This window comes from Eptatretus burgeri, chromosome 15 (assembly GCF_056783735.1).
Source record: "Eptatretus burgeri isolate ZD-2024b chromosome 15, Ebu_testis_v1, whole genome shotgun sequence".
NCBI lineage: Eukaryota > Metazoa > Chordata > Myxini > Myxiniformes > Myxinidae > Eptatretus > Eptatretus burgeri.
Window position 1 is genome coordinate 59,945,815 of NC_140975.1, and position 24,133 is coordinate 59,969,947.

Consider the following 24,133-nt stretch of genomic DNA (forward strand, 5'->3'; position numbering starts at 1 on the left):
AACCCATCACCCATCGAAGAAACCCCAAAATCTACTCGGTGAATTGAAGACGATTACTGCCAGCAGTTCACCAGCATGTCGAGCTGAATTCCCTCTCCATGTCCAGCGATCGGCATTCGTGGCAAGGATGTGGGCACATGCTGATGAACAACAAATCAATCAATCCACACAAGAGGGTTGGGTTCTTGTCAGATGGTTCCTACGATATTGTCCGGTTCAAGGGTCCGCAGATCCTCAAAGCTCAAGCTCGATGATGAACTCGAGAATGACAGATTGTGACAGTGATGATAGCCTGTCTCTATCGTCGGAAAATGAGGATGACTGACAGTCGACAAAATTTCAGATGCCGATCATACAATGTACATCCATTTGCTGTAGTTTCATTGGGTGTTTGTGGACATTTTTCCGAAGAAGTTTACCGGTTTATACATTTCATTACGGCCACTGACAGTTTCCTTTAACAGATTCTTAAGTTGCCGATTCTTGTTACATGTATCGTCAGCTTTCATGTTTGTACTCATTAGTCGAATTAAAGGTACAATTAGTGCTAATTAATGTCATTATTATGCTCGTTAGTATGAACTTTATTCATTCTTAAGACATGTCCCATTCTACATAGGATGGGAGAAATCTGAAAATCGGAGTTTGGTGCCTGGACTCGAAAATCGAAATAAATGTGTGGTATGGTGCCACTTAAATTTTGTGCCAGGGGCACTAGTCTGATCTGGTGGAACTTAAGAATGAGCTTGTCAAACTTTGAATTGATTGTAAAATGGAACTACCCAACTGTCTCATTAAACCAGGCCGATCTCCCTGTCGACTTGGTGTCCATCCCGAGTTGATGAATAAACTTCATTGCAGCCTTGATATAATTACTCAAAAATTGTTCCGTTCATTATTGGATTCAAAACTATAAATATAAGCTCCGCTACCGCGTTTTCCATTCAGTCACGACTTGAAAGGTAAACAAAATGAAAGCGTTAATTCTCTGTGATGTTGGAGCGGTAAGGTGTCAACATAAACTGGCAGGTATATCCTGTTTAAGGTACATTGCAAGTAGATTTGCTCAAAGCAAACTACTATGCAGCCACGAAGAGCTCGGGGTGTAAACCTCAATCACCAGTATAAAGTGGTCCAAACGGAGGAATTTGTATCTCCACATGTACAGACTGTTAGCGATTTTTGCAAAAAAATAAAAAAAATAAAATGAAGCAGAAGGACAGAGACAGAGGAGGAGGGGGGGGGGTATTGTGCACTGATCACAAAAAATAAAAATGCAAGAGAGGTTAGTTTTCTTGAAAGGAGTCAGGCCAACCTTTCATTGCCTGTGCCATCTTTCCCAAAATTAATTTCTTTCTCAAATGGTAAGCAGAAGTGTCGTCATTTTTGGCTGCACATCCCTGTCTTGTGATGTCAGGAGTGCTGGAATCTTGCGGTTGAGGTATTTCAACCACCACCTTTGCCTTCCCAGCACAGCCGGCACCGCGATCTGCCATATTTGCATGGGCATCCTTGTTCAGTTTGTTCTCAATACCTGGCTGTGATCTGAACTCCTTCTTCACACAAGATTCTTCCACCTCAGTTACAGAGCTCATCAAAGCAGGTCGCAATGCCACTGACTTGGAAAGTTCAAGAACGACGCTTGTGCGATACTTTGTGCACACGGTCTGCTGTGACGGCATTACCATAAGCGATACAGGCCGAACACGGGTTGCAGGTGACAATTCGCGGCCTGATGCTTGGGGCCGCATTCTCACCGCCGACACACTTCGTTTTCGTGCAGGCCGAAGTTCATCACTTGTGCTGCCATCCTCCGCGCCGGTGCACACAGAAGGCCTGAGATGCAGGCCATCACCGATTGAAATGCTGCGGCTCATGCCACCGGGCCGACCTTTATGCTTGGTGTCAATGGCTGCCGTGGCCTGACGTCGTTCCACCCTCGTCTTGGTTGCACTGCGAGCCCCGTGCCGATTCAGGACAGGGACGGGTGAAGAAAGGCGACGCAAATCGATGGGATGACATTCGCCGCGACGTGGCATCAAGCGGGCCTGTCGTTTAGGACTGCTGGCATGCAAGGATAACTTATCTGTTGGGTAAAGGAGCAAGCAAAAGCTGGAAAGAAAACTCACATTGGGCATGACGGTTTCTCAATGCAAAAGCTCTGGGCAATTAACAGCAACTGGGCAGCATGAGAGCTTTTGCTCATTTATAAGCAGAATACTATTCTTTAACTTCTGCTGCCCACCTACAGTGAAGGGTCAAATTTAGAATATATGTATGATAAACTAGAACGGCACTCTTCGACATCATGGCATCTCCAGATATGCCTCCACCCACATTATTACATCATTATACATATTTGTATACCTAGTTTTATTTAAATCCCTGAACCCATATTCAAAATATTAAATAATTCTGGCTGTCAGACCATGCACCCGATAAGGTTGAAATTTGAAACATATATTCTCCATGACCACGAGATCATAATTTTGAGGTCTCACGTAGATTGATGAAGCGGTTCAAGATAAATAATTTAAAAAATTTTCTGTTCAATCCAATATGGCTGCCAGACCATGTGACGTATTCCCTAAGGCTTGGGGAACATGTGGGTGAGGTTTCTCTTCGATCTGTCAAGCCATTCTGGAGAAGATGTTTATTCATGTTTATTTATTTTGAAGGTTTATTCATCAAAAAATCATAGCTGTCAAACCATGTGACCTATGATGTCAAAGGAGGAGAACTTTTTGTTCCTCAAGGATAGGCGATCACACCTGTAAAGTTTCACCTCAATCTGTTCAGCTGTTTCAGAGAAGATTTCTGAAGGCCTTGATGTTAAAAGAGAACAACAAATGGCTGCAAAAGCACATGACCGATGACATCATCAAAATATTTCCCCCCAGACAATTTAGCCCCAGATGACCCTCAAAATTTTTTATACTGATCAGATGAAGCGTTTGACGTATGCAATGATGTCGTCATAACAAAGGCACCTATGACATCATCAAAAAACAAAAGCCACTTATTTCCCATGGGGAGTACTTGACATGTGCCAAATTTCAATTTGTTCCATGGAGCGGTTTCAGAGATACAGAGGTCCAAAGTTTTTCATTTCTTCAAACATGGCTGCCACACCACGTGGCCTATGACATCATAATTATCATTGAAATATTCTACAAGGTGGAGCATTTATATTTGACACATTTGAAATCTTTCATGCCAGAAGCATTAAAAAAATTATTGTTGTCTTTGTTTTACAGATAATACTTGAAAGTTTTTGATGATGGAGCACTTTAAATGCAATGAGCATTTTTTTTTAAGCCTGGTGTTGGCTTAGTGGTTAGGGTGGTGGCTTGGGATCCCAGGGTCCTGAGTTCAAGCCCTGTTGGCTGCTGAATTAACACCAGGGGGTTGACTCAGCCTGTCATCCTTCCGAGGTCGTCGAAATGAGTACCAGTGTACTGGTCCCGGTGTGTGCCCCGGTTAGAATAGGTGTACCATATCCCTGTGTGTCGTAAGAGGCGACCAGGGTTGGCGTCAGGAAGGGCATCCGGCCATAAAACATTGCCTCAAGAAAAAGCCCAACCCCTGCACAGCAGGGAAAAATGGCTGTAAAAACGGTCATTTTTAAAAAATTTTTAATTTTTTTTAATTTTCAATTTTTTTAAAAAATGCAATGAGCATGCCAATTTCACAAACAAGGTCATCATGACAGATGAGGCACACTTTGATTCGGCAGATTTAACTCCACCAGATTTCTTCCTATGGGGATTTCTGAAGGGCTAAGTTTATAAGGAGCATCCAACATCGATCGATGAATTGAAAGCAAACATCACCGCAACCGTCCGCTCTATTGATCAAGCGACATCGCTTGCGGTAATGAACAATACGATGATCCGCTGTCGTGAATGCACGGATTCGAAAAGGGGCCCATTTGTCTGAAGTAATTTTTACGAAATAAAGAATCAAAATTGATTTTAAAAATGAGAAGTATGTGCCTATGTTGTACAGAAATTTCATTGTATTTGGTTTGGAAACAAGTTATCAGGATAAGAAAACCGTCAGATATAAATGCCCCACCCTGTACATGGGTAGTTGCACATGTGGTGAAAATTGTGTGTCATTCGGATAAGCGGTTGCAGAGAAAACAGAGAAAATTAGCATGGACGTACGCACGGATGGACGTGCAACCCGTAAACATAATGCCTCCAGCGACTTCATCAGCGGAAGCATTAAAAAAACAACACAAAACAGACGTATTGCAAGAATATTTCTTGCAATGTAAGGTGGATATGGAACAAGATTAGGATGGACAGCATGCTTTGTGCAGTGTCATAGCGGAAGGCAGCAAACACCAGGGCACTGCGAAATGGTATATTACTGCAGCTGACTTCGCATTAGTCACGAGGGGAAAAGGTCATGAGGGTTAGGTGTTCGAACTTCGGCCTGACGGTTTTCAGAACAAAACAGCTGCTCACTTCTTGAAAAATTACTGGGACTGCCAAATATCATGGAAACGGGCCTTCATTATCAGCAAGGGGTCCTTACATCGAGTAAAAACGGCATAAAATCCTTTATCTATACACATCTCGGGAATGGTACATTTGAGCCGCCAACTTAATAAAAGCTAAAACTTCAGCTCAATAATCTTTCATACGTTTGTGGGGTCTATTCGTTTGATTGTTTGCTTTTCCTCTTTCATCTGAAGCTCAAGCCAATGTGTACACACAACTGCTTTCCACAATAGCTGCACACAAGTTCGACATTTGTGCCTGGCTCAAGCCTGAAGGTGTGTCAGAAAAATTCCAAACAACCATCTAACTTTTGAACCTAAAACATGCTTTCAGTTCCACATTACACAAGGTTTGTTTGTACATTACACCTCTACATTCAACGATGTGATCGGATTCTGTGAGATGCAACATAAAAGTGGTCCATTTTTTGTGATAACTGCTCACCGTTGCTGTGTGCTAGGTCGCACATGGACGTTGACTTCTTCATAGCAGCTGCATGATCACCAACCCTAATGGGGCCCCTTGAAATACCACTTAACCTCTTCTCAGCTGTGGATACGGTTCCTCGAGCTGCCCTCCCTTCAGGTTGGGGCCTTCCCTCCGTCGGCTTGCCAGACACCTTTTCTGGGCCCAGGCTTTTCTTCTCCGCAAGCTTGCCCTTCGTGCCAACCTGCCAGCACAAAAAAAGTAATAAATGCCGGTGGTCATTCGACTAAAAAATTTTCTTTCCACATTGACTTCCTATGCCTATGGTTTGTTGGTGCGGGTCTTCATCTGGATTTCAGGGTCTAAGAGCAAATATGTAACAAATATCAAATAAGATTCTAGAAAACATGAGGCTGCAAGAGGCAGTGTCCCATGTAAATTAGGGAAGGGATTTGGAATTTGTTCAGGGGTCCTGTCAATAACTCGCCTCCTCTTTGCAAAGGACACCGTGGAATCTTTGACTCAAACCGGCAGTCGGGACGTCCAGTTTCACGTCCATCCGAGGGATGGCACACACATTGATGCCCTGCCCTGCAGTGAAACACCAGGATGACAGCTTATAGCTGGGTCAGAATCCAAACTCAGGCTAGACAGCTCAGAGGTGAATGTGTGCACCCTCAAGGATATCCTGCCAACCTGTAAATAATCAGTTTGAGAAGAATTGTTTTCTCACATGTTCATTTTATGATCTCCCTCCTGGTAGTCCTTCAAGAAAATCACTTGCTGTCATCTCATTTCAAAACCTGTCTATCCATATGTTCTACGAGTTCTATCCATATGTTGAATATCCATATGTTCTATCCATATGTTGAATCTGAAGAGCGCCAAAATTGTACCAGTGATCATTGGAGCAATGGGAATAATGAGGAACAGCCTCACAGAGATCTTAAAAACCATTCCTGGAAATATTAATACAAATAAACTGCAGTTGGAAGCTGTCTGGTGCTCAGTCCACCCATCCACCGGGACCATACTCTGTGCAGAGCATTGGTGCTACCTAAACAATCTCCTTGGGTATTAAGCACAATCCTGGGTCGCCACTCTGACACAGGATACTCTGATGGGTCAATCATCCCAGCAAGCTGGTACTCATTTTGCCGACCTCGGAAGGACGACAGGCTGAGTCAACCCTACCTGGTATGAATTCAATAGCCAAGCGGGATTTGAACTCAGGACCCTATGATCCCAAGTCTGCCACCCTAACCATTCACCTAACACCAGGCATGGTGCTCAGTGATGATCTTGAAAAGAGCCTTTGGAACAAAGCTCTGAGAACAAAAATTCACAAATTTGTCCAAGAATCATGAACCACCCTTACTGAAATGGAGCTGGATACTTCGAGACCTGGGACGACACCTTTCCACCTTCTGAAACCCACATATGGAGATAAAAACCAACAAAGACAAACACACACACACACACACACACACACACACACACACACACACACACACACACACACACACACACACACACACACACACACACACACACACACACACACACACACACACACACACACACACACACCTCATCCATTTATAGTAGATGCCAACTATAGATCTGTAGGTTTGATTTTTTTTTTTTGTCGCATGTCCACATGCTCACCACCAATTAGATGTTAGTGTATGACCCTTTCTCCTCCATAACCTTCGATCTATGCATATAAAAGTTATCATTCCCAAGGCTTTCTATAAAAAAAATCTGTAAAATACCTGTGCTCTCCAAGCCAAGTATGAACTTAGAATGTAACACCGCAATATGATTCCATTCACCTGCTCTCAAATAAATATAAGTAAACAAGTGTGCAAATTGTGATGGTGTCTCGACGTGTGAAAATGAAAAACAAGAAAAGAGCAATCGGAGATTGCAGACCCTCGCTAGGACTTGTTTTGTGTGGTGTTTGTGTGCTGGTGTGTTACTCAGATTCAAAAAATTAAAAATAATTCTGGCCACTAGACTGTGTCTGATCACTGGTCAGGTTGAAATTTAAAACATATATTCCCCACCACTACTGAATCATAACTTTTAAGTTTGATGTCGATTGATGAAGTGGTTTAAGAGAAAGAATTGTTGAAAGATTTTTGCTCAATCCAATATGGCTGCCAGACCATGTGACTTGTCAAATATTCATGAATACCCTGGTATACCCAAGGCTTGTGGAACATTTGTGTGAAGTTTCCCCTCGATCTGTTCAGCCGTTCTGGAGAAGAAGATATTTATCGGTTTTAGGGTAAATCAATCTGGCTGCCAAACCATGTGACCTATGACATGTGTGTGAACTTTTTGTTGATAATGGAGAGGCGGTCAAACTTGGAAAGTTTCGTCTCAATCTGTTCAGCCACTTCAGAGAAGAAGATTTTTTTAAGATTTCTTTTTTTTTTTAATACAATATGACTGCCACACCACGTGACCAATGATGTCATAATCTAATAAATAAGATTCATCAGATGTCTGTCTGTCTGTCTGTCTGTCTGTCTGCGTTTTTTGCAAGGACCGCTGGACTGAAAACCACCAAATTTAGCGCACAGCCCAAGTCCGATCTGGGGATTGTCCTGAGGGTATTTTCATCCACCACCTGAGTCTTTAAAGATCACTTTTTTATTTATATGCAATCTCATTGGTTAACAGATATCACTTGACATAACACGGCCAAAGGCCAGCACACCTAATTACTCGAGCTGTGTCTTCCACCCATTGGCTCGATGCACAGCTGGCCTGACTCCACGCACAATTGGAACCTCACTAAATAAATAATACGTTCACCGTTTTCGTGCTGCGGTAAGGCAAAGCTATCTGCTGCGGTAAGTGATGTACGGTACGTTCCGATTTGCAATCGCCACGCCATCCCTTAAAGATGCACAGTATCGACTATAAATGGATGAGGTGTGTGCGTGTCCATGTGTGTATGTGTGTGTATGTGTGTATGTGTGTGTGGCATAATTTTTGTCCATCAATTATGCACGTCTATTAATTAATTACGCACTATTTAAATGTACCTTTTGACCCTTGAGACTGCTGAAACCCCTTCGAACTTTGAAGACCCTTTAAGACCCCGAAATAATCTGAAAACCCCCAAGGACCCAAAAGTTCCCATAAAGTCCCCAAACACCCAAATGTTCCAGAGAACCCAAAAAGTCCCAAAAGTAACAGAGGACACAGAACACCAAAAGACCCCTAAGACTGTCGATCCTGCAGACACTTCAAGACTCTCCTATACGACAAAAAAAATCCGTTAGAATTCCCATGTGTTTAAATGCACGTCATGTTAAGGTATATGAAGCAGCTTAATACATCTTTCTACCACAGCATGGCCTTCTAATTACAAAAAAAAAAAAATATATATATATATATGATAATATTGCAACATCCAATAAACAAGATTCATTGGATGTCTGTCTGTCTGTCTGTTCCCGTTTTTTGCAAAGACTGCTTTGGTACACAGACCAAATCTGACCTGGGCTATTTTCATCCACAACCTCAGCCTTTAAAGACCCCCTAAGACCCCCAAGATCCACAACCCCCCAGCATTTAAAGACCCCGAAGACCCCAAAGATACAACCCCCCCCCCCCCAATAAATGCTTTTTACATGCTTCAGAGATTACATTACATGCTTGAGAGAAGACTTTTTACATGTTTGGGAGATAAGACCCCTAAAGATCCCGAAGGCCTCAAAGACCATAAAGACCATTGAATTCCCCAAACACCATTAAGACCTTTTAAAATCCTGAATACCACAAAGACCGTTAAGATCCAAAAGATCACAAAGACACTTTAAGACCCCTAAGATCCTTAAGACCCTTTAAGACCCTTAAGTCTTTTGAAGACCCTCAATACCCCCAGACACTTTAGACCGCAAAGACCCTCAAGACCCTTTAGAGCCGAAACAACTCAAATACCTATAAGACCCTTGAAGACCTCGAAGACCATTAAGATCCCAAAGACCCTTAAGACCCTTAAATAAACCCAAACCGGCATCGCCTCAACTCGCTATCGAATAAATAAGATTCATTGGATGTCTGTCTGCCTGGCTGTTTGTTCGTGTTTTTTGAAAAGACTGCTGGTCCAACAACCACCAAAATTGTCACACAGACCAAGTCCGACCTGAGGGTTCTTCTGAGTGCATTTTCATTCACAACCTCAGCCTTTAAAGACCCCAAAGAACCATCCAGTAAGACTTCTTCTCTTTTTTACATGCTTGGGAGATAAGACCCCTTCTGACCCCGAAGATGCAAAGACCCATAAAACTCTTAAGACCTTTGAATTCCCCAAACACAATTAAGACGCTTTAAAACCACAAATACCCCAAAGACCCTTTGGAGTATTTATCGGGTTGTCGGCGACTAAACCGTCTCCTCCACCAGGTTTTCTGGTGAGGAGGGTGTTTGGATATGGACACCCAGCAGGATTAAAAACAAAACCTGTTAAAGGGCGGAGGAGCTCCTTGTGAGCCAATGGACAATTTATTCGGACATTCAACGGACAACGGACAAATACTGTACCTTGGACAATTTCTTCTGCATTTGTTTATCTTTTGGACCCTGTAAGTGGTGGCTTGGAGATGCCTCTTCCTTGTTGCCTGGAGGTAGCCCAGGACTCCCAGGAGGACCCCAAGAAAAATGTGAGATACTGAGCTATGGCACCCCACCAATAACCAAAACCAACCCATGAAACAAAACTCCAAAGTCAGATGGTGCATTATGTTTGAATGTGCTAAGGGAAGGGTGATCGCCAAGACTGCAACAACTTCCGAGGGGTGACGCTGCTCTCAGTGGCGGGCAAGGTCTTTGCTCAGATAATTCTTGATAGGGTTCGCCGCCATCTGCTTGAGCAACAGCGTCCAGAGCAGTCAGGCTTTACACCAAAGAGGTCAACGATTGACCGTATCCTTGCTCTTCGTGTCCTCACCGAACGCAGACGAGAGTTTTGGCAGGGGCTGCTTGCAGCCTATGTTGATCTCTGTAAAGCGTTCGATTCAGTGAATCGGGATGTCCTCTGGAGGATTCTTGGTCTTCGTGGGGTGCCACCAAAACTGATCGATCTGATGTCTGAACTCTACTCTGGTACTGAGAGTGCTGTGAAGTGTGGTGGTACCATCTCTGACTTATTTCCAGTTGTTACTGGAGTTCGTCAGGGGTGTGTACTGGCCCCCACACTTTTCAGCACTTGTATGGACTGGATTTTAGGGAGGATGTCGGAGAGATCAAGCTGCGGTGCATCGTTTGGGAATGTCAAGATCTCGGACCTTGATTTTGCAGATGATGCAGTCATCTTTGCGGAGACTTTAGATATCCTTTTGGGGGCCCTCAAGGTGCTGAATGAGGACTCGGAGCCGCTGGGATTACGGGTTTCTTGGGTCAAAACTAAGATCCAGGCTTTCGGTGACATATTGGATGCTGCTGTCCTGTCTGTGTCTGTTTGTGGTGAGGATGTTGAGGTCGTGGAGAGATTCACTTACCTTGGCAGTGATATTCATGTCTCTGCTGGCTGCGAGTCAGAGGTCAATAGACGTCTGGGTCGGGCCTGGGGAGTCATGGATTCACTGGATCATGGGGTGTGGCGCTGCCGGTACCTGTGCGGGAGGACGAAAGTCCGAGTCTTCAGGTCCTTGGTACTTCCAGTCTTGCTCTATGGATGCAAGACTTGGACTCTGACCAAGGATCTGAGACAGAGACTTCATTCCTTTGGTACCAGGTCTCTTCGGAGAATCCTTGGCTATCGCTGGTCGGATTTTGTGTCCAACGAGCGGTTGCTGAGAGAGACTCGGATGAGATTTGTTTCCTGCATAGTCCGTGAGCATCAGTTGCGGCTGTATGGACATGTGGCTCGTTTTCCTGACGCTGATCCTGCTCACCAGATTCTCTCAGTGGGGGAGTCTCGTGAGTGGAGGAGGCCGGTGGGCCGACCACGTGCCTCGTGGTTCCAGCAGGTTGACCATCATCTCAAGGAGATGGGGATGGGCCTGGCATCTGCCTGGGGGATGGCCAGACGGAGGCCCCTGGAGTACCGGCGCAAAGTGGACGCAGCGACGCGCTGTTCTGGCACATGCTCCCATACCTGACCTGACCCTTTGGACCCCAAAGATGGTTAAGATCCCTAAGACTCTTGAAGACCCCTAAGACCCCAAAGACCCTGAAGGCTTTTGAAGACCCCCTTACAGCCGGAAGACCTGAAAGACCCTTAAGAGCCTGAAGACTTCAAAGATACATAGACGCAAGACCCTTGAAGACCCCTCTATGCACTGGTGTTCTCTTAATACCCCTTTACCCACTGGTAAGCCTGGTCTTGGCTTAGTGATTAGGATGGCTGGCTTGGCATCTTAGGGTCCTGAGTTCAAGCCCCGTTTGCCACTGAATTAACACCAGGTGGGGTTGACTCAGTCTGGCATCCTTCTGAGGTCAGCAAAATGAGTATAAGTGCAATCGTCGAGGGGCACAGCATCAGCGGCATAGTCGTGCCCCAACAAAATGATAGCTACCCAGCAACCAAGTTGCCATACGCAAGAAGAAGAAGATGACCCATTGGTGTTCTGGTTCTCCTGCCCCCAACACAGTTTCTCCCCTTTACTTGAGAGCACAGTTTTGTCTTGAAGGGTCTACAACCCCTCCGACACACACCCCGCCGGTTCTCCTGCCCCCGATCCTCCTGCCCCATTCTCAGCCCTACCAGCTCTCCTGCTTCTACCACTTCTCAGTACCCCACCCTAACAACACGGGGTAACCCTGCTAGTTATCAATAAAACATTCTACATGAATCGTCGCTCCTATGGTGAAAATTTCATCTTAATCTGACAAGCGGTTGCGGAGAAAAAACACTAAAAGTTTTGTGCAGACAAATAAACAAACAAACAAAAACACAAACAAACGGACCCTTATGCAATACCCTCTCCTTCGGCGAGGGTAAAAATTAACGAGAGCACAGGTATTGCATCGACGTAACATTTGAGAGGGAATAAACTTGGAACTGCAAATACTGTACCTCGGACAATTTCTTCTGCATTTGTTTATCTTTTGGACCCTGTAAGTGGTGGCTTGGAGATGCCTCTTCCTTGTTTCCTGGAGGTAGCCCAGGACTCCCAGGAGGACCCCTAGAAAAATGTGAGATACTGAGCTAATGCACCCCACCAATAACCAAAACCAACCCATGAAACAAAACTCCAAAGTTAGATGGTGCATTATGTTTGAATGTGCAAACAACCCAATTGGATCACTTTTTTTTTTTTTCACCTTCCACAACTTCGCCAGAGATATCAATTTAACAGTATTACATGGAATAAGAGTCATAGGTCAAAATTATATGTCTACAAGAGTCACCAACTGTGACTGGTGAGGCCAGATCATATTTGGAACCTACAAGTGACACCTGCCAGATTGTGTTTCACCCACGAATCACAACGAGGAAGCATCGCTGTTGTTTATAAGCAGTCGGAAGTTGTACGAATGCAATTGTTGAAATTCTCCGACTGGACAAACGCCGTGATACCATCACGACGACGTCATGACCGCAATCCCAGAAGGGCCTCGGGCAGTACAAGAATGTCAAAGTCAAATGCTGTCACCAAGCAGATGAAAAGCGAAGTTACCGACCAGTTTCTCCCTTACTGGGGCTCGTCAGGGAAGCACATCGCCGTTTCATTCACTTCGTGACTTTGAAGACTTACGGCTCGTGACGTCATTGTGATGGCATCACGGCGTTTGTCCAGGTATACTATATTATATGTGCTGTATATGTTGAAAAAAAGGAAGTAACATCGTATCTTTTCCTCTCTTCTCTTGTCTTGTTGACTCATTCTTAACGTCCCCACTTGTGTCACGAATTTTCTTGAATTTTTTCCTCGAGTACGAATTTTCAAAATGGTAGTTTTGGAACACGTCGGTACAAGTTAGGCTTTGTGTGCACACAACAGAGTTCCAATGATTGTGTGCAAGAGAACTGTAAAATGCCTCAAACATAGGAGATAAAGGGGGAAGAGGAAAAAAAAAATAAAAGAAAGAAATCAAACGTTCTCGTTTCACCTGCTCGGTGAGGGCTTGGAGCTTGAGCGAAACTTGGTGGAGATACTGCAACGCGAGGCACTCGGGCCTTCGTGATCGCATTTTGAACGGCCTCTCGGTACGCCTGTGGTTCTACACGAGGGCTCTGTAGATAGAAGGAACGCAGTCGTTGAATCGGTCATCATGCCCTCGACTTCAAAATTAATCAAGATAAACTCATGACATCAAAAAAGAAAGCCAATAAAAGTTTTCACTTTGGATAAATTAATAAATAAATATTTAATTGACAGTTCAGTGGGAGAAGCACACAGACATTATTAATAGCACCTGGTCTTCCATATTCTCCTATCGGATAAGTGCCATTGGAATTCTCAATTTTTTTTTTTATTATCGTTTCGCATGCAGCCAGTTGCTGCTGGTTGCATCATTGCTGGGAACATAGCTGTGCCGCTAATGCAGTTCCCCATGTTTCCATTAAGCTGGTACTCATTTTGCCGATCTCGGAAGGATGACAGGCTGAGTCAACCCACCTGGTGTTATTTAATGAGAGAACAGAGGTTCAAACTCAAGACCCAAGGATGTTAAGCCAACAATCCAAACCGTTAAGCCAACACCAGGCTCAAATTCGCAAAATGGAGAGCATGTGTTGCGAAATGATATTTCTGGACAATCAGTACTCATTGGTTTGCCATTTCCTCTCCAACAAAAGTACAGTGCAGGAATTTGTTCCGCATAATGGCACGCAATGGTCTACTCATTTTGAAAGGCATCATGGGATAATAAACATGCCTGGCGTTGGCTTAATGGTTCGGGTGGTGGGTTTGGGATCTGAGGATCCTGAGTTCAAATCCCACTCGCCTGTTGAATGAATACCAGGTGGGGTTGACTCTGAGGAAATGAAATAGAGGTGAATCTGGGAGAAGGTGCCTGAAGGGTCTACAACCCCTCCGACCCCTTTCTTCAGCATATAAAGTATGTTACTATGCCTTTCATCGATTCCAGATTTGTACAATCATTTTCATTTAAAACTATTTTTATTTCCTGCAGAATTTTATTAGGAATATTGACACAATGATTTATTATTACCTGAACCATTTCATTTATTTAGAGGAATGGAACCCTCCCCCCCCCACCCCTCACCGTGAGATTGAGGTTCTGGTGATTCACAAAATATCTGCTTCAAGAAACGCTCCTTATCAGGGGTTTGCGGAGAAATATCAGAGTGTGAGCTTCGGGTGGGTTCCTCTTCCTCCTCTGTCGAGTTTTCCTCATTTGCAGTACCTGCCAAAACAAGCCGATTGGGAAAATGAGATTGGATTAAAGATTTTACTGTGCATTTTACATATATATATACATGCAGGATGGTCTGAAATGATGAGAAATTTTTCAAACAGCTGTTATAATTTTACGAATGTGACCCTCTGTTATTTTTATGCTCCTGTAACTTGCATAAAACTTTGGTCAGTATGCTAGTGGGATCAGCAATTCACATTTCTAGTTTTAATCACCTCTAAAACACAAGAATGTTGTGTCGTGTTTTTGCATGGTGGTTTCTGCACCAAACAACAACAAAAAAAACGAAACAAATTCTGCACCCGGTGTTGGTTTCAACACAGCCTGTCTGATTTGCACTTGAACTATACGAGATGAGCACTTTGTGACCACAGAGATTTGCAGGTGGCCGAATATTTTGAACACACGGAAATGCGCAAACACAAACAACTGCACTTTAGACTGTTTTTTCCGCGTTCCCACCAAGCCAAATACATACGTACACTTGTACATAATTTACACACACACACACACACACACACACACACACACACACACACACACACACACACACACACACACACACACACACACACACACACACACACACACCAAATCATCTCTACCTCAATTAAGGCCTAAGTCACATTTGGCTCGGCAGCCGTAGGGTCTAAAAAATTTACAACCACTAGCAAGTATAGGGCGGCCGCAATATTTCCACGGTCACACAATGTAGCAGTCACATATGTTTTTATTTTTCGGGTAGCCGCACGGGGTATTTAGAAATTGTGGAGACAGAAAACGTGGGGGTGCCATACGGTCTTTGATTTGATGTCGCACGGTGACCTTAGGGCGTCCCTGCGGCGGCCATAGAATTTTCAAGGTAGCCTCAAGGTGCCCGCAAGGCGACCGCAGGGGGGCCCTAAGGTGAACGTAATATTATATATATATATATATATATATATATATATATATATATATATATATATATATATATATATATTGTAATTTTTTGGGGGTTGGCAAAATTCGTTTTTCATTGATAAGAGCCTACGGCAGCCACACGAATAACGCAAGCCCACCGTACGCCCTACGTAGGTCGACGTGAAACATCTATGTCATGGCTACGCCTTGTCAAATTGCTACGGCCAACCTAGAAATGAGAAAAGTTATAACTCCGCGCTTTAATTCCACGGAGACCCCTACGGCCTGTAAAAGATAGCCATACGGCGTAGGGCTACCCTGAGGCCACCTCAGAAACTCTGCGGCCGCCGCACGTTTCTGTCAATTCGGGGGGGGGGGGGTACGGCCGCCGGATCCTAGCCGTAGAGCAAATGTGACTCATGCTTAACTTATTGTGGAAAAGCTGTGCACCAACTTTCAGTTGAATATGTTAAAGGGTATGGGAAAAAAGTCTGAAAAACCACAGGTGGGACGGACAGATAGATGGACAGATAGATGGACAGACAGATGGACAGACAGAGAGCAAACCTATAGTCTCCTCCAGTGAAACCAGTAGGCAACCAATAATGGAAAAAGAGCTCCCGCATAACGAAGGTTCACATAACGAAGGGGATATAAAGGTACATATAAGCGGGGTACAGAAAGGTACATACAAGCGGGGTACAGAAAGGTACATATAAGCGGGGTACAGAAAGGTACATACAAGCGGGGTACAGAAAGGTACATATAAGCGGGGTACAGAAAGGTACATATAACCCCATTGTTAAACGGGGCATACCTCCATACACAAAATGTTTCCTTTGCTTTTGTATAATGTGGGTTTCCATCAGCAATCAGAAAACTAAATGGCTAAATAAGTTTCTGATTTCAAAGCAAAAAAGAAAAAACAAAAATAGAAAAATAAACGAGTGGGGAAGTCGAAAACAATTTTTGATTTTACAGTTCAATGGGGGTTGTAGAAATGCACGTCGAACGGCAATGGAACCGTTTACAAATGGCAGCTGATGCTGAAGTTACAATTTTTAAATCTTGAACCATAAAGCAGTGTGGTGAGCCACCCTTTTGTACTTTACCAAGAAGCATTTATCATTTTCATTGTTGAAAGGCAAAGCAAGAAAAGCTGATGTCTGGCATCGCACCAATAGGCAGACGTATTGGGGTGAGTGCTGGGCTTGCACCAGATCCGGCATAGCAAGCGCTATCCGGACTCTGCACATCGAATCTCTGTCTCGCAGGTGCACCCACTACAGCTGGCTCCAAAGATGCTGGCTTCTCTCGAGCCTCTCTGATAGAAAACAAATAAATAAATATATGCATATAAAACAGTGTATATTTTACTTATTTAAATCAGTTGATAAAATGAATGAATAAACAAATGAATGAATGAATGAGTGGTATTTTTGAAATTGCATTTGGTAGCCGTTAAGCTAAATTCCATGCAATTGCAGAATAATAGAAATAAAAATGAATGCAAAGCAATAAAAAGAAAGGACAAATGAACACAAGGCAGATAAAAACGAAAACTGAAGTATGTTAGAACGCCCAAGCCCCTAGCAACTTAACTGAAATAACAGGGGTGGGGGGAGGGGACGCTATAATTAGTTGTCCTGTAAATATCTCACCATATGCTGGTGATTCGCACCTGTTTGCTGGCATCGGGGACTGCTCGAGGTTTACCGCCCTCTCGGGAGTGGGACACGACGTTGAAAGTGCCAGGTGCGGAGGGAGCAGTAGGAGAGTAGAAGAGTTGAGTGGCAGTGGGAGAGAGTTGGGGCGGGTGAGAGAGTGCGAAGCCTCCATCTGTCATTGGGAACACGTGATAATTAGACAGGAATGTGGAACTACATGGAAAATGAGGTATACCGAGGTCGACATCTTTACTCGTACGTTCAACATTTTGCACCGATCGGGCAGACAGGTTAAGGAATCAAGTTACTTGAAATGGAGAGATGTTACATAATTGCACAACTTTTTCGGTTTTCCGTACCTCTCAGAGGAAGGCTGTCATTACCAATTTGCTGCTGCAGTGAAAAACAAAAAGTGCGAACGGAATTGAACCTTTGTTTTAAACTTCACAAGAGAACGGTATGTGTCCGACATGCAAGGTGCAACTTTTCAGCAAACTAAGTTAGGTCGACTGATGCGCACATTTTGAGCACATCGTGTACTCCCTCAGGCTGATGGGATAGCATAGAGGTCCATACACTAGCATCCAAGCTGCCTAGCCTGGGTTTGAATCCCGTCCGAGCGAAAAACTGCCATCCCGGTGTTTCACAGGCAGGGTAGTTCATCAATGTGCCGTCCCTCTGATGGACGTTAAGCTGGCGTCCCGTCTGCCGGCATTAGTTGGTGGATGTTAAAGATCTCACGGTGTCCTTTGCAAAGAGTAGGCAAGCTATCGCCAGCACTCTGAACAAATTATAAATTCCTGCCCTAACCAGGAGAGGGCACAACATCAGGGCACAGCTTTACCCTCAGTCAATGCTGCTACCCCACAGCCTTACAAAAGATGTCGTTCCCTTTTTTCCTTCTCCATATCAGGAATCGTTAAAACTTAACTCGACAATGCAGTGAAAGTTCCACCGAGTGCATCAAAAACACGTATCTGAACTCTGTGTTTTGGAGTTCCTCTGATAGAACTTTGAATTCGATTGAGACAACTAACGGGAGTAACACAAAACCCGGTGCATTAATAAATGTCAATGGAGACAGCAAAGATGATTTGCTCCACATTTGCTCAAAAGGGGAAATAAATGAATAAACATAAAAATCAAAGAGGGGGCTCAGACATTTCTTTTTTGAACTCGCCAGCATTTCGATTTCATTTCAGAACCTCAAAGTGTGTAATTATGCATATGGCGTGCATGCAACTTCATTGAGGAAAATGCATCAAGCCACAGCAAAGTATTGCCTTTCATTGCATCAGAACTTTGGCAACAGTGATAAAAATGACAGGGATACCACATCCATAAAAACGATGATATGATAAACTAGAAAGACACTTGGTAGGGCGCATACCTCCGCCACGCAATGCCTGATCCATGAGAACATATCGGGCCCAATACATTTTTGAAATATCATGCCATACAGTACTATATCGTTTTTGGCCCGAACTCTCAATGGTGAAGAATCAATGTAGAAAATTAAATAATTCTCATATCCTAGATCCGGATGCAGACCTTTACCAAAATCGAATCAATTAATCCTTGTCACACACCCAACCTGTCCACCAAGTTCCGTCCGAATCCGTCCTCAACTTTTTGAGATGTCGGGCTCGATATCGTTTTGGCCCTCTCTCTCTCTCAATGGTGAAGAATCACTTAAAAATTATGGTAACCGGATCAGGATCGGAATCTTCATCAAACTCTAATCATTTCCTCCTTGTCCCACACCCAACCTGTCCACCAAGTTCCGTCCGAATCCGTCCACAACTTTTTGAGACATCCTACACACAAACAAACAGACAAAGGGGTGAAAAATTAACCTCCTTCACCTTTGGTGGCGGAAGGTAATCAACGCATCATGGACAAACTAAGTTCATGAATCATGCCTGAAAGCAACTTATACAACATATTACAGCCATTGTCCATCAGTAGAGAAAGAGGTTATTAAATGATCTGGCTAGCTTAACATGTAACCACGTCCATCCCTCAACCCATCACCACTCCGTATGCCCTAAACACACTTACTTTCACTTCTCTCCTCATTCCTCCCACACCGCCTTAACTTCCTCTCCCTTAATCTCCAATTTCTGCCTCCTACATGGCTCATAGAGTAAAATAGATGACCCTCTGGGTACCAAATCACGTGGTCAGGTGGAATCAAAACACATCATCACATTTTGGGGACAGATTGCAACAGCGATGGCGTTGGTGATTAAATGAATGGAATCCTCTTCCCTCTTCCTCCACATCAAGTTAATAACATGACAGCAACAAAAAAGGTCGTATAAATAAGATTCATCTCAGATGTCGACCCATACAACCAAGCTTCCAACAGACTCACCTCGTCGAGGAGAGAGTCCACATTTGACGTGATGAACGGATCTTGATCATTGAGCTCTCTGAGCACCACTCCATTGGGTACTGGAGAGGCGCGAGAAGAGAGGTCACTCTCGGATGAAAAATGATCGCGCTCCGCTTCAAGTTGCCGCAGGTCCAGCATCGATTTGACCAAAAGCGAGCTCGCATCCGGAAGTTGCGTCCAGCGTCGACGCTGCCCTCCGCTGCTGCCACCTCCACTGCCGATTACAGGACTACCTTCCTGGCTGTGCAAACTGCTGTCATCCAGAACCTTCAAAGACCAAAATAAGATTCAAGTTACCACAAGTTCGGAAAGAAAATTTGGAAGTACAAAAACAAACAAACAACAGATCGACCATGAAAAGTTCAACCTGTAATCGCTTTTGCTTGCAATAAGGTTACTTAAAAAAAAAAAATTGCAACTTTCCATTTGAAAGAAGAATCATTCCCCAAGTAATGGTGGATGAGCATTCAGTAAACAATGCATCTTCGTTCTGTAAAAACACGATCTGAGAAACCCTTACCATGGAGGGGTTAATGGAGATGTAAGTGCTATGCATACAAACCTGTTTTTTGGCCCATTGAGGAAGATGGTCCACACTGAAGGGGTCATCAAGATCCGAATCAGCAAGAGCTGAAGGAATTGAAGAAAAAGATGTTAAAAAATAATGAGTATCATTAAACAGGACAAACGAGAGGGTTCATAAGAACACGTTACCCCACGCAGTGTTCAAGTACATACTTCAAATTGAAATAAAATAACGATTTTAAAGTCGTTGAAAAATATTCCAGAAGTTTAGCGTGATTGATGCAGTCTTCCATTGCCTTTAGAAAGTCTCCACCCCATTTCAAATTTTTCACCTTTTGTTGCCTTATGGCCTGGAATGAAATTACATTAAATCAGACTTTTTCTAACTTTACTTCATTTACACATCGTAACCCACAACTTCTAAGTGAAAAACAAATTCTACAAATTTCAGAAAATTAATTAAAAATACAAAACTTGAATATCTTGGTAGGATAAGTGTCCACCCCCCTAATAACAACAATTGGAAATTAGCTCAGGTGTAATCAATCACCTTCAAAATCACACACCAAGTTAATTGGCCTCCACCCGTGTTAAATTGTCATGATTCTGATTATTTCAGAATAAAATCAGCTGTTCCTGGAGGTTTCCTCTGCTGGGTAGTGCATTTCATCGCAAAGACTCAACCATGGACCCCAAGGGGCTTTCAAAAGACCTCTGGGATAAAGTTGTGGAAAGGCACAGATCAGGGGATGGTTATAGAAATATTTCAAAGGCCTTGAATATCCCTTGGAGCACAGTCTAGACGATCATTACGAAGTGGAAGGGGTCCGGTACCACCAAGACTATGCCTAGATCAGGCCGTCCCTCCAAAATGGATGACCAAGCAAGGAGGAGACTGATTGGAGAGGTCACTAAGAGGCCAATGGCAACTTTGAAAGAGCTACATGCCTTTATGGCAAAGACTGGTCACTGTGTGCATGTGACAACAATATCTCAAGCACTCCACAAGTCTGGCCTGCACGGTAGGGTGGCAAGAAGGAAGCCATTACTCAAAAAATCCCACCTTGAGTCACATTTGAGGAATGCAAAAAAACATTCTGGAGATTCTGAAACTGTGTGGCAAAAGGTTTTGTGGTCTGACGAAACCGAGTTGGAACTTTTTGGCCTTATGCAAAACGTTACATTTGATGCAAACCCAACACATCACATCACCCCAAAAACACCATCCCTACTGTGAAGCATGGTGATTGGAAGCATCATGCTACATGGGTACCCAGGACGACATTCTGTATAATTTGCAAAATTCCGAACCAAAGTACTGCTGAACTGCAGGCTCGTGTTCTAATATGTTCAAAATATAACATTCAATTGAAATTTAGTAGTTCAGTTTCTCGATCATAGACTGACGTCTGTCAGACAGACTGACAGAGTGAACCAATTGCGTAACCCTGCTTTGCACTACGTGCACAGGGTACAAATGGTGCGTGCTGCTTCCTTGCTCGATACTCAGCATTTAAAATGGTAGAACACAGACAATGTTCGAAAGGCAACAGCAAACCACCCAGTATAACCCTTGACAAGAAACTGCCTAATCAGTGCCAAGGCTCTGAAAAGTGTGGTTACAACATCAACAAACAAAAGCGAAAACTGAATACCAACACACCTTGTTAATTGCAAGTTTTGAAGAATTACTCTACAATTGAAGATTGAACATGTCCTCAGATCCAAATAAACTTTTTTGAATATGTCCTCAGAGTCGTAATAAAAATCAAATAAAAACAAGAAAAAGAGCAATCAGAGATTGCACACCCTCATCAGGACTTGTTTTGTGTGGTGTTTGTGTACTGGTGTGTTGCGTAATTAAAGAGACATAATTAGAACTGCCATTTTATAACTGAAAGCAGTGATTACTGGGTTCCAAGACGTCCCACTTTGATGCAACCCCACTTCGATCGGACACCTGACCCTGATCCATGACGTTTTCAAAAAAATTATTATTCATTATGCAATTACATTTAGAATGGGATTAAAATAAATTCAATTCAAATCAAATGGAAGACCAAATAACGACAGTCCTGCATTGGAGAAATCAGAAGGAACCCGAACAAGCTAAAAGCAAAGATAAAGTCATCGGGAGGAACCCGGATAGGATTCACAGTTCAGCTGCTACTCCTCTACCCTCAAAACCATCCAGAAACAGCCAATTGAGCCTTATTCAAGGAAAAAAACAAAATCAAATTTAAATAAAGAACCTGTATAAAAGAAATTAAATAATCCTGGCTGCCAGACCATGTGACTGATGACATATGTGTGAACCTTTTGTTCCTCGAATAGGCGGTCATGCCTGTAAAGTTTTGTTTCGATCTGTTCAGCCACTTCAGAGAAGAATATTTTTGAAGGTTTAACATATATATATATATATATATATATATATATATATATATATATATATATATATATATATATATATATATATATATATACATACACGTCTAAAAAGGTCTGCATCTGGATTCATCTAAAAAAAGGACGAGGTCCGTCGAAAAAGTAACGGGACTGACTTCACAGAAATTTTATTCCAAAAAATATATTGAAATCACAGCTTGTCCCCTTCAAAATAGTTTCCCTCCAGTCTCACACACTTGTCCGTCCTCTTCTTCCACGCTTCGATGCACCCCCAGAAGGCTTCTTCTGGAATCCTCCGGAGCTCCGTCGTCACGGCCCTTTTGATGGCCTCCACATCAGGAAATCGGGTCCCCTTGATCACCCCCTTGAACTTGGGGAATAGGAGAAAAAATCACAAGGGGCCAAGTCTGGCGAATACGGGGGTTGCTCCAGAGTTAGCACGTTCCTCTCCGCCAGAAACTGTCGGATGCTCAGGGCACTGTGAGCAGGGGCGTTGTCATGGTGGAGCACCCAGGTGTTGTTCTCCCACAGATTCCTCCTCTTGTCCCAGACTGATCTCATGAGGCGCCGGAGGATCTCCTTGTACACGTATTGATTCACTGTTTGACCCTGTGGTGGAAACTCGAAGTGGACGATGCCCTTGATGTCAAAAAACGCGATGAGCATCACCATGACCTTCGGCTTCGACATCCTTGCTTTCTTTGGTCTTGGTGATGCTGGACATTGCCACTGACGACTCTGCCGTTTGGTCTCGGGATTGTATTTGAATATCCACGATTCATCGCTAGTAATGACTCTCCTAAGCAGGTCTGGACTGTGACGCAACCCGTTTTTCAACTCAAAATTTTTCATACTGATCAGATGTTGCATTCTACATCTGCAATTATGACGTCATAATGAAGGCACCTCTGATGTCATTAAAAAAATCACACAAATTCTTCATGAGGAGTCTTTACCATGTGTCAAGTTTGGCAACTGACAAATTTTTCCTTGGTACGGTTTCAGATACAGAGTTCCAGTTTTCCCGTTTTTCCAACATTGCTGCCACACCATGTGACCTATGATGTCATAATTATCAATAAAACATTCTGCATGAGTAATCGCTCCGATAGCGAAAATTTTGTCCCAATCCGACAAGAAGTTGCAGAGAAAAACACTAAAGTTCTGTGTGGACAAACACACAAACAAACAAACAAAGACAGACAGACAGACAAACAAACGGGCCCAATTGCAATGTCCTCTCCTTCAGCGAGAGTAATTTTTTTGTACACATTGTCAAGGCTCATATGAGAGCTAACACACGATGTACAGCAAGGGGGGCATGAGACAGAGAGGGGCGGGAGTGGGAAGGACAAAACAGTGAGGAACAGAGACATTAGTAGATCTGGAACGGAGAGGGATGGGGTGGGGAGCATGGGGAATAGAAGATGAGCATTACAGGGACTTTCAGGAAGGAAAGCAGGAAATTTGAAGGAGATGGGTTTGGGGTGGATTCATGGGAGTAGAAACGATCGAGGATTTGGATGGGGGAAGATAAGAGGTGGTGGTGAACAGCTGATTTGAAGGCCTGGAGGGAAGAATGGGAAAGAACAGAGTGAGGGAGTTTATTCCAAAGGCGGGAAAAAAGAGCAATGAAAGAGTGAAGGTGAGCGGTGATGCGTGATTTTGGTAGTTTTACCAGGAGGGGGTTGTGGGAGGCCTTGAGCGCTCTGCGGAAATATGGGGGGGGGCAAATCGCAGACAGAGCAGGGGGGGCGAGACCAGAGAGGAGACGATAGAAGACAGAAAGATCACCGACCTGCCTGTGGTGAGAGAGTGAGAGGCCCAAAGACTCAGCCTCATCGCGGAAGACACCAATGATTAATTAGTCAAAATACAAATTTTATTTGCATTTAAAAAGTTATGTCCCAGTGCCTGCCACACTGTTGTCATTCCATCTCTCCTCTCAC

The 24,133-nt window shown here is 43.6% G+C and overlaps 1 protein-coding gene across 4 annotated transcripts in view; it reads right to left on the minus strand.

Moving 5' to 3' along the window:
- Nucleotides 1–24,133, minus strand: part of MAPKBP1 (mitogen-activated protein kinase binding protein 1) — a 148,466-nt gene that overhangs the window by 14,143 nt on the left and 110,190 nt on the right. For 3 of the 4 annotated variants that reach the window (XM_085856233.1, XM_085856235.1, XM_085856234.1), the window contains 9 exons: nt 19,816–19,883; nt 19,233–19,520; nt 16,870–17,027; nt 16,367–16,512; nt 14,133–14,273; nt 13,014–13,137; nt 11,977–12,085; nt 4,956–5,181; nt 1,316–2,086 (listed from right to left, as the gene is read on the minus strand). In XM_085856233.1, coding sequence (XP_085712359.1) covers nt 1,316–2,086; nt 4,956–5,181; nt 11,977–12,085; nt 13,014–13,137; nt 14,133–14,273; nt 16,367–16,512; nt 16,870–17,027; nt 19,233–19,520; nt 19,816–19,883 — 2,031 coding nt within the window. The remainder of the gene's footprint in view (nt 1–1,315; nt 2,087–4,955; nt 5,182–11,976; nt 12,086–13,013; nt 13,138–14,132; nt 14,274–16,366; nt 16,513–16,869; nt 17,028–19,232; nt 19,521–19,815; nt 19,884–24,133) is intronic. The other variant, XM_085856236.1, reaches the window with a different exon arrangement.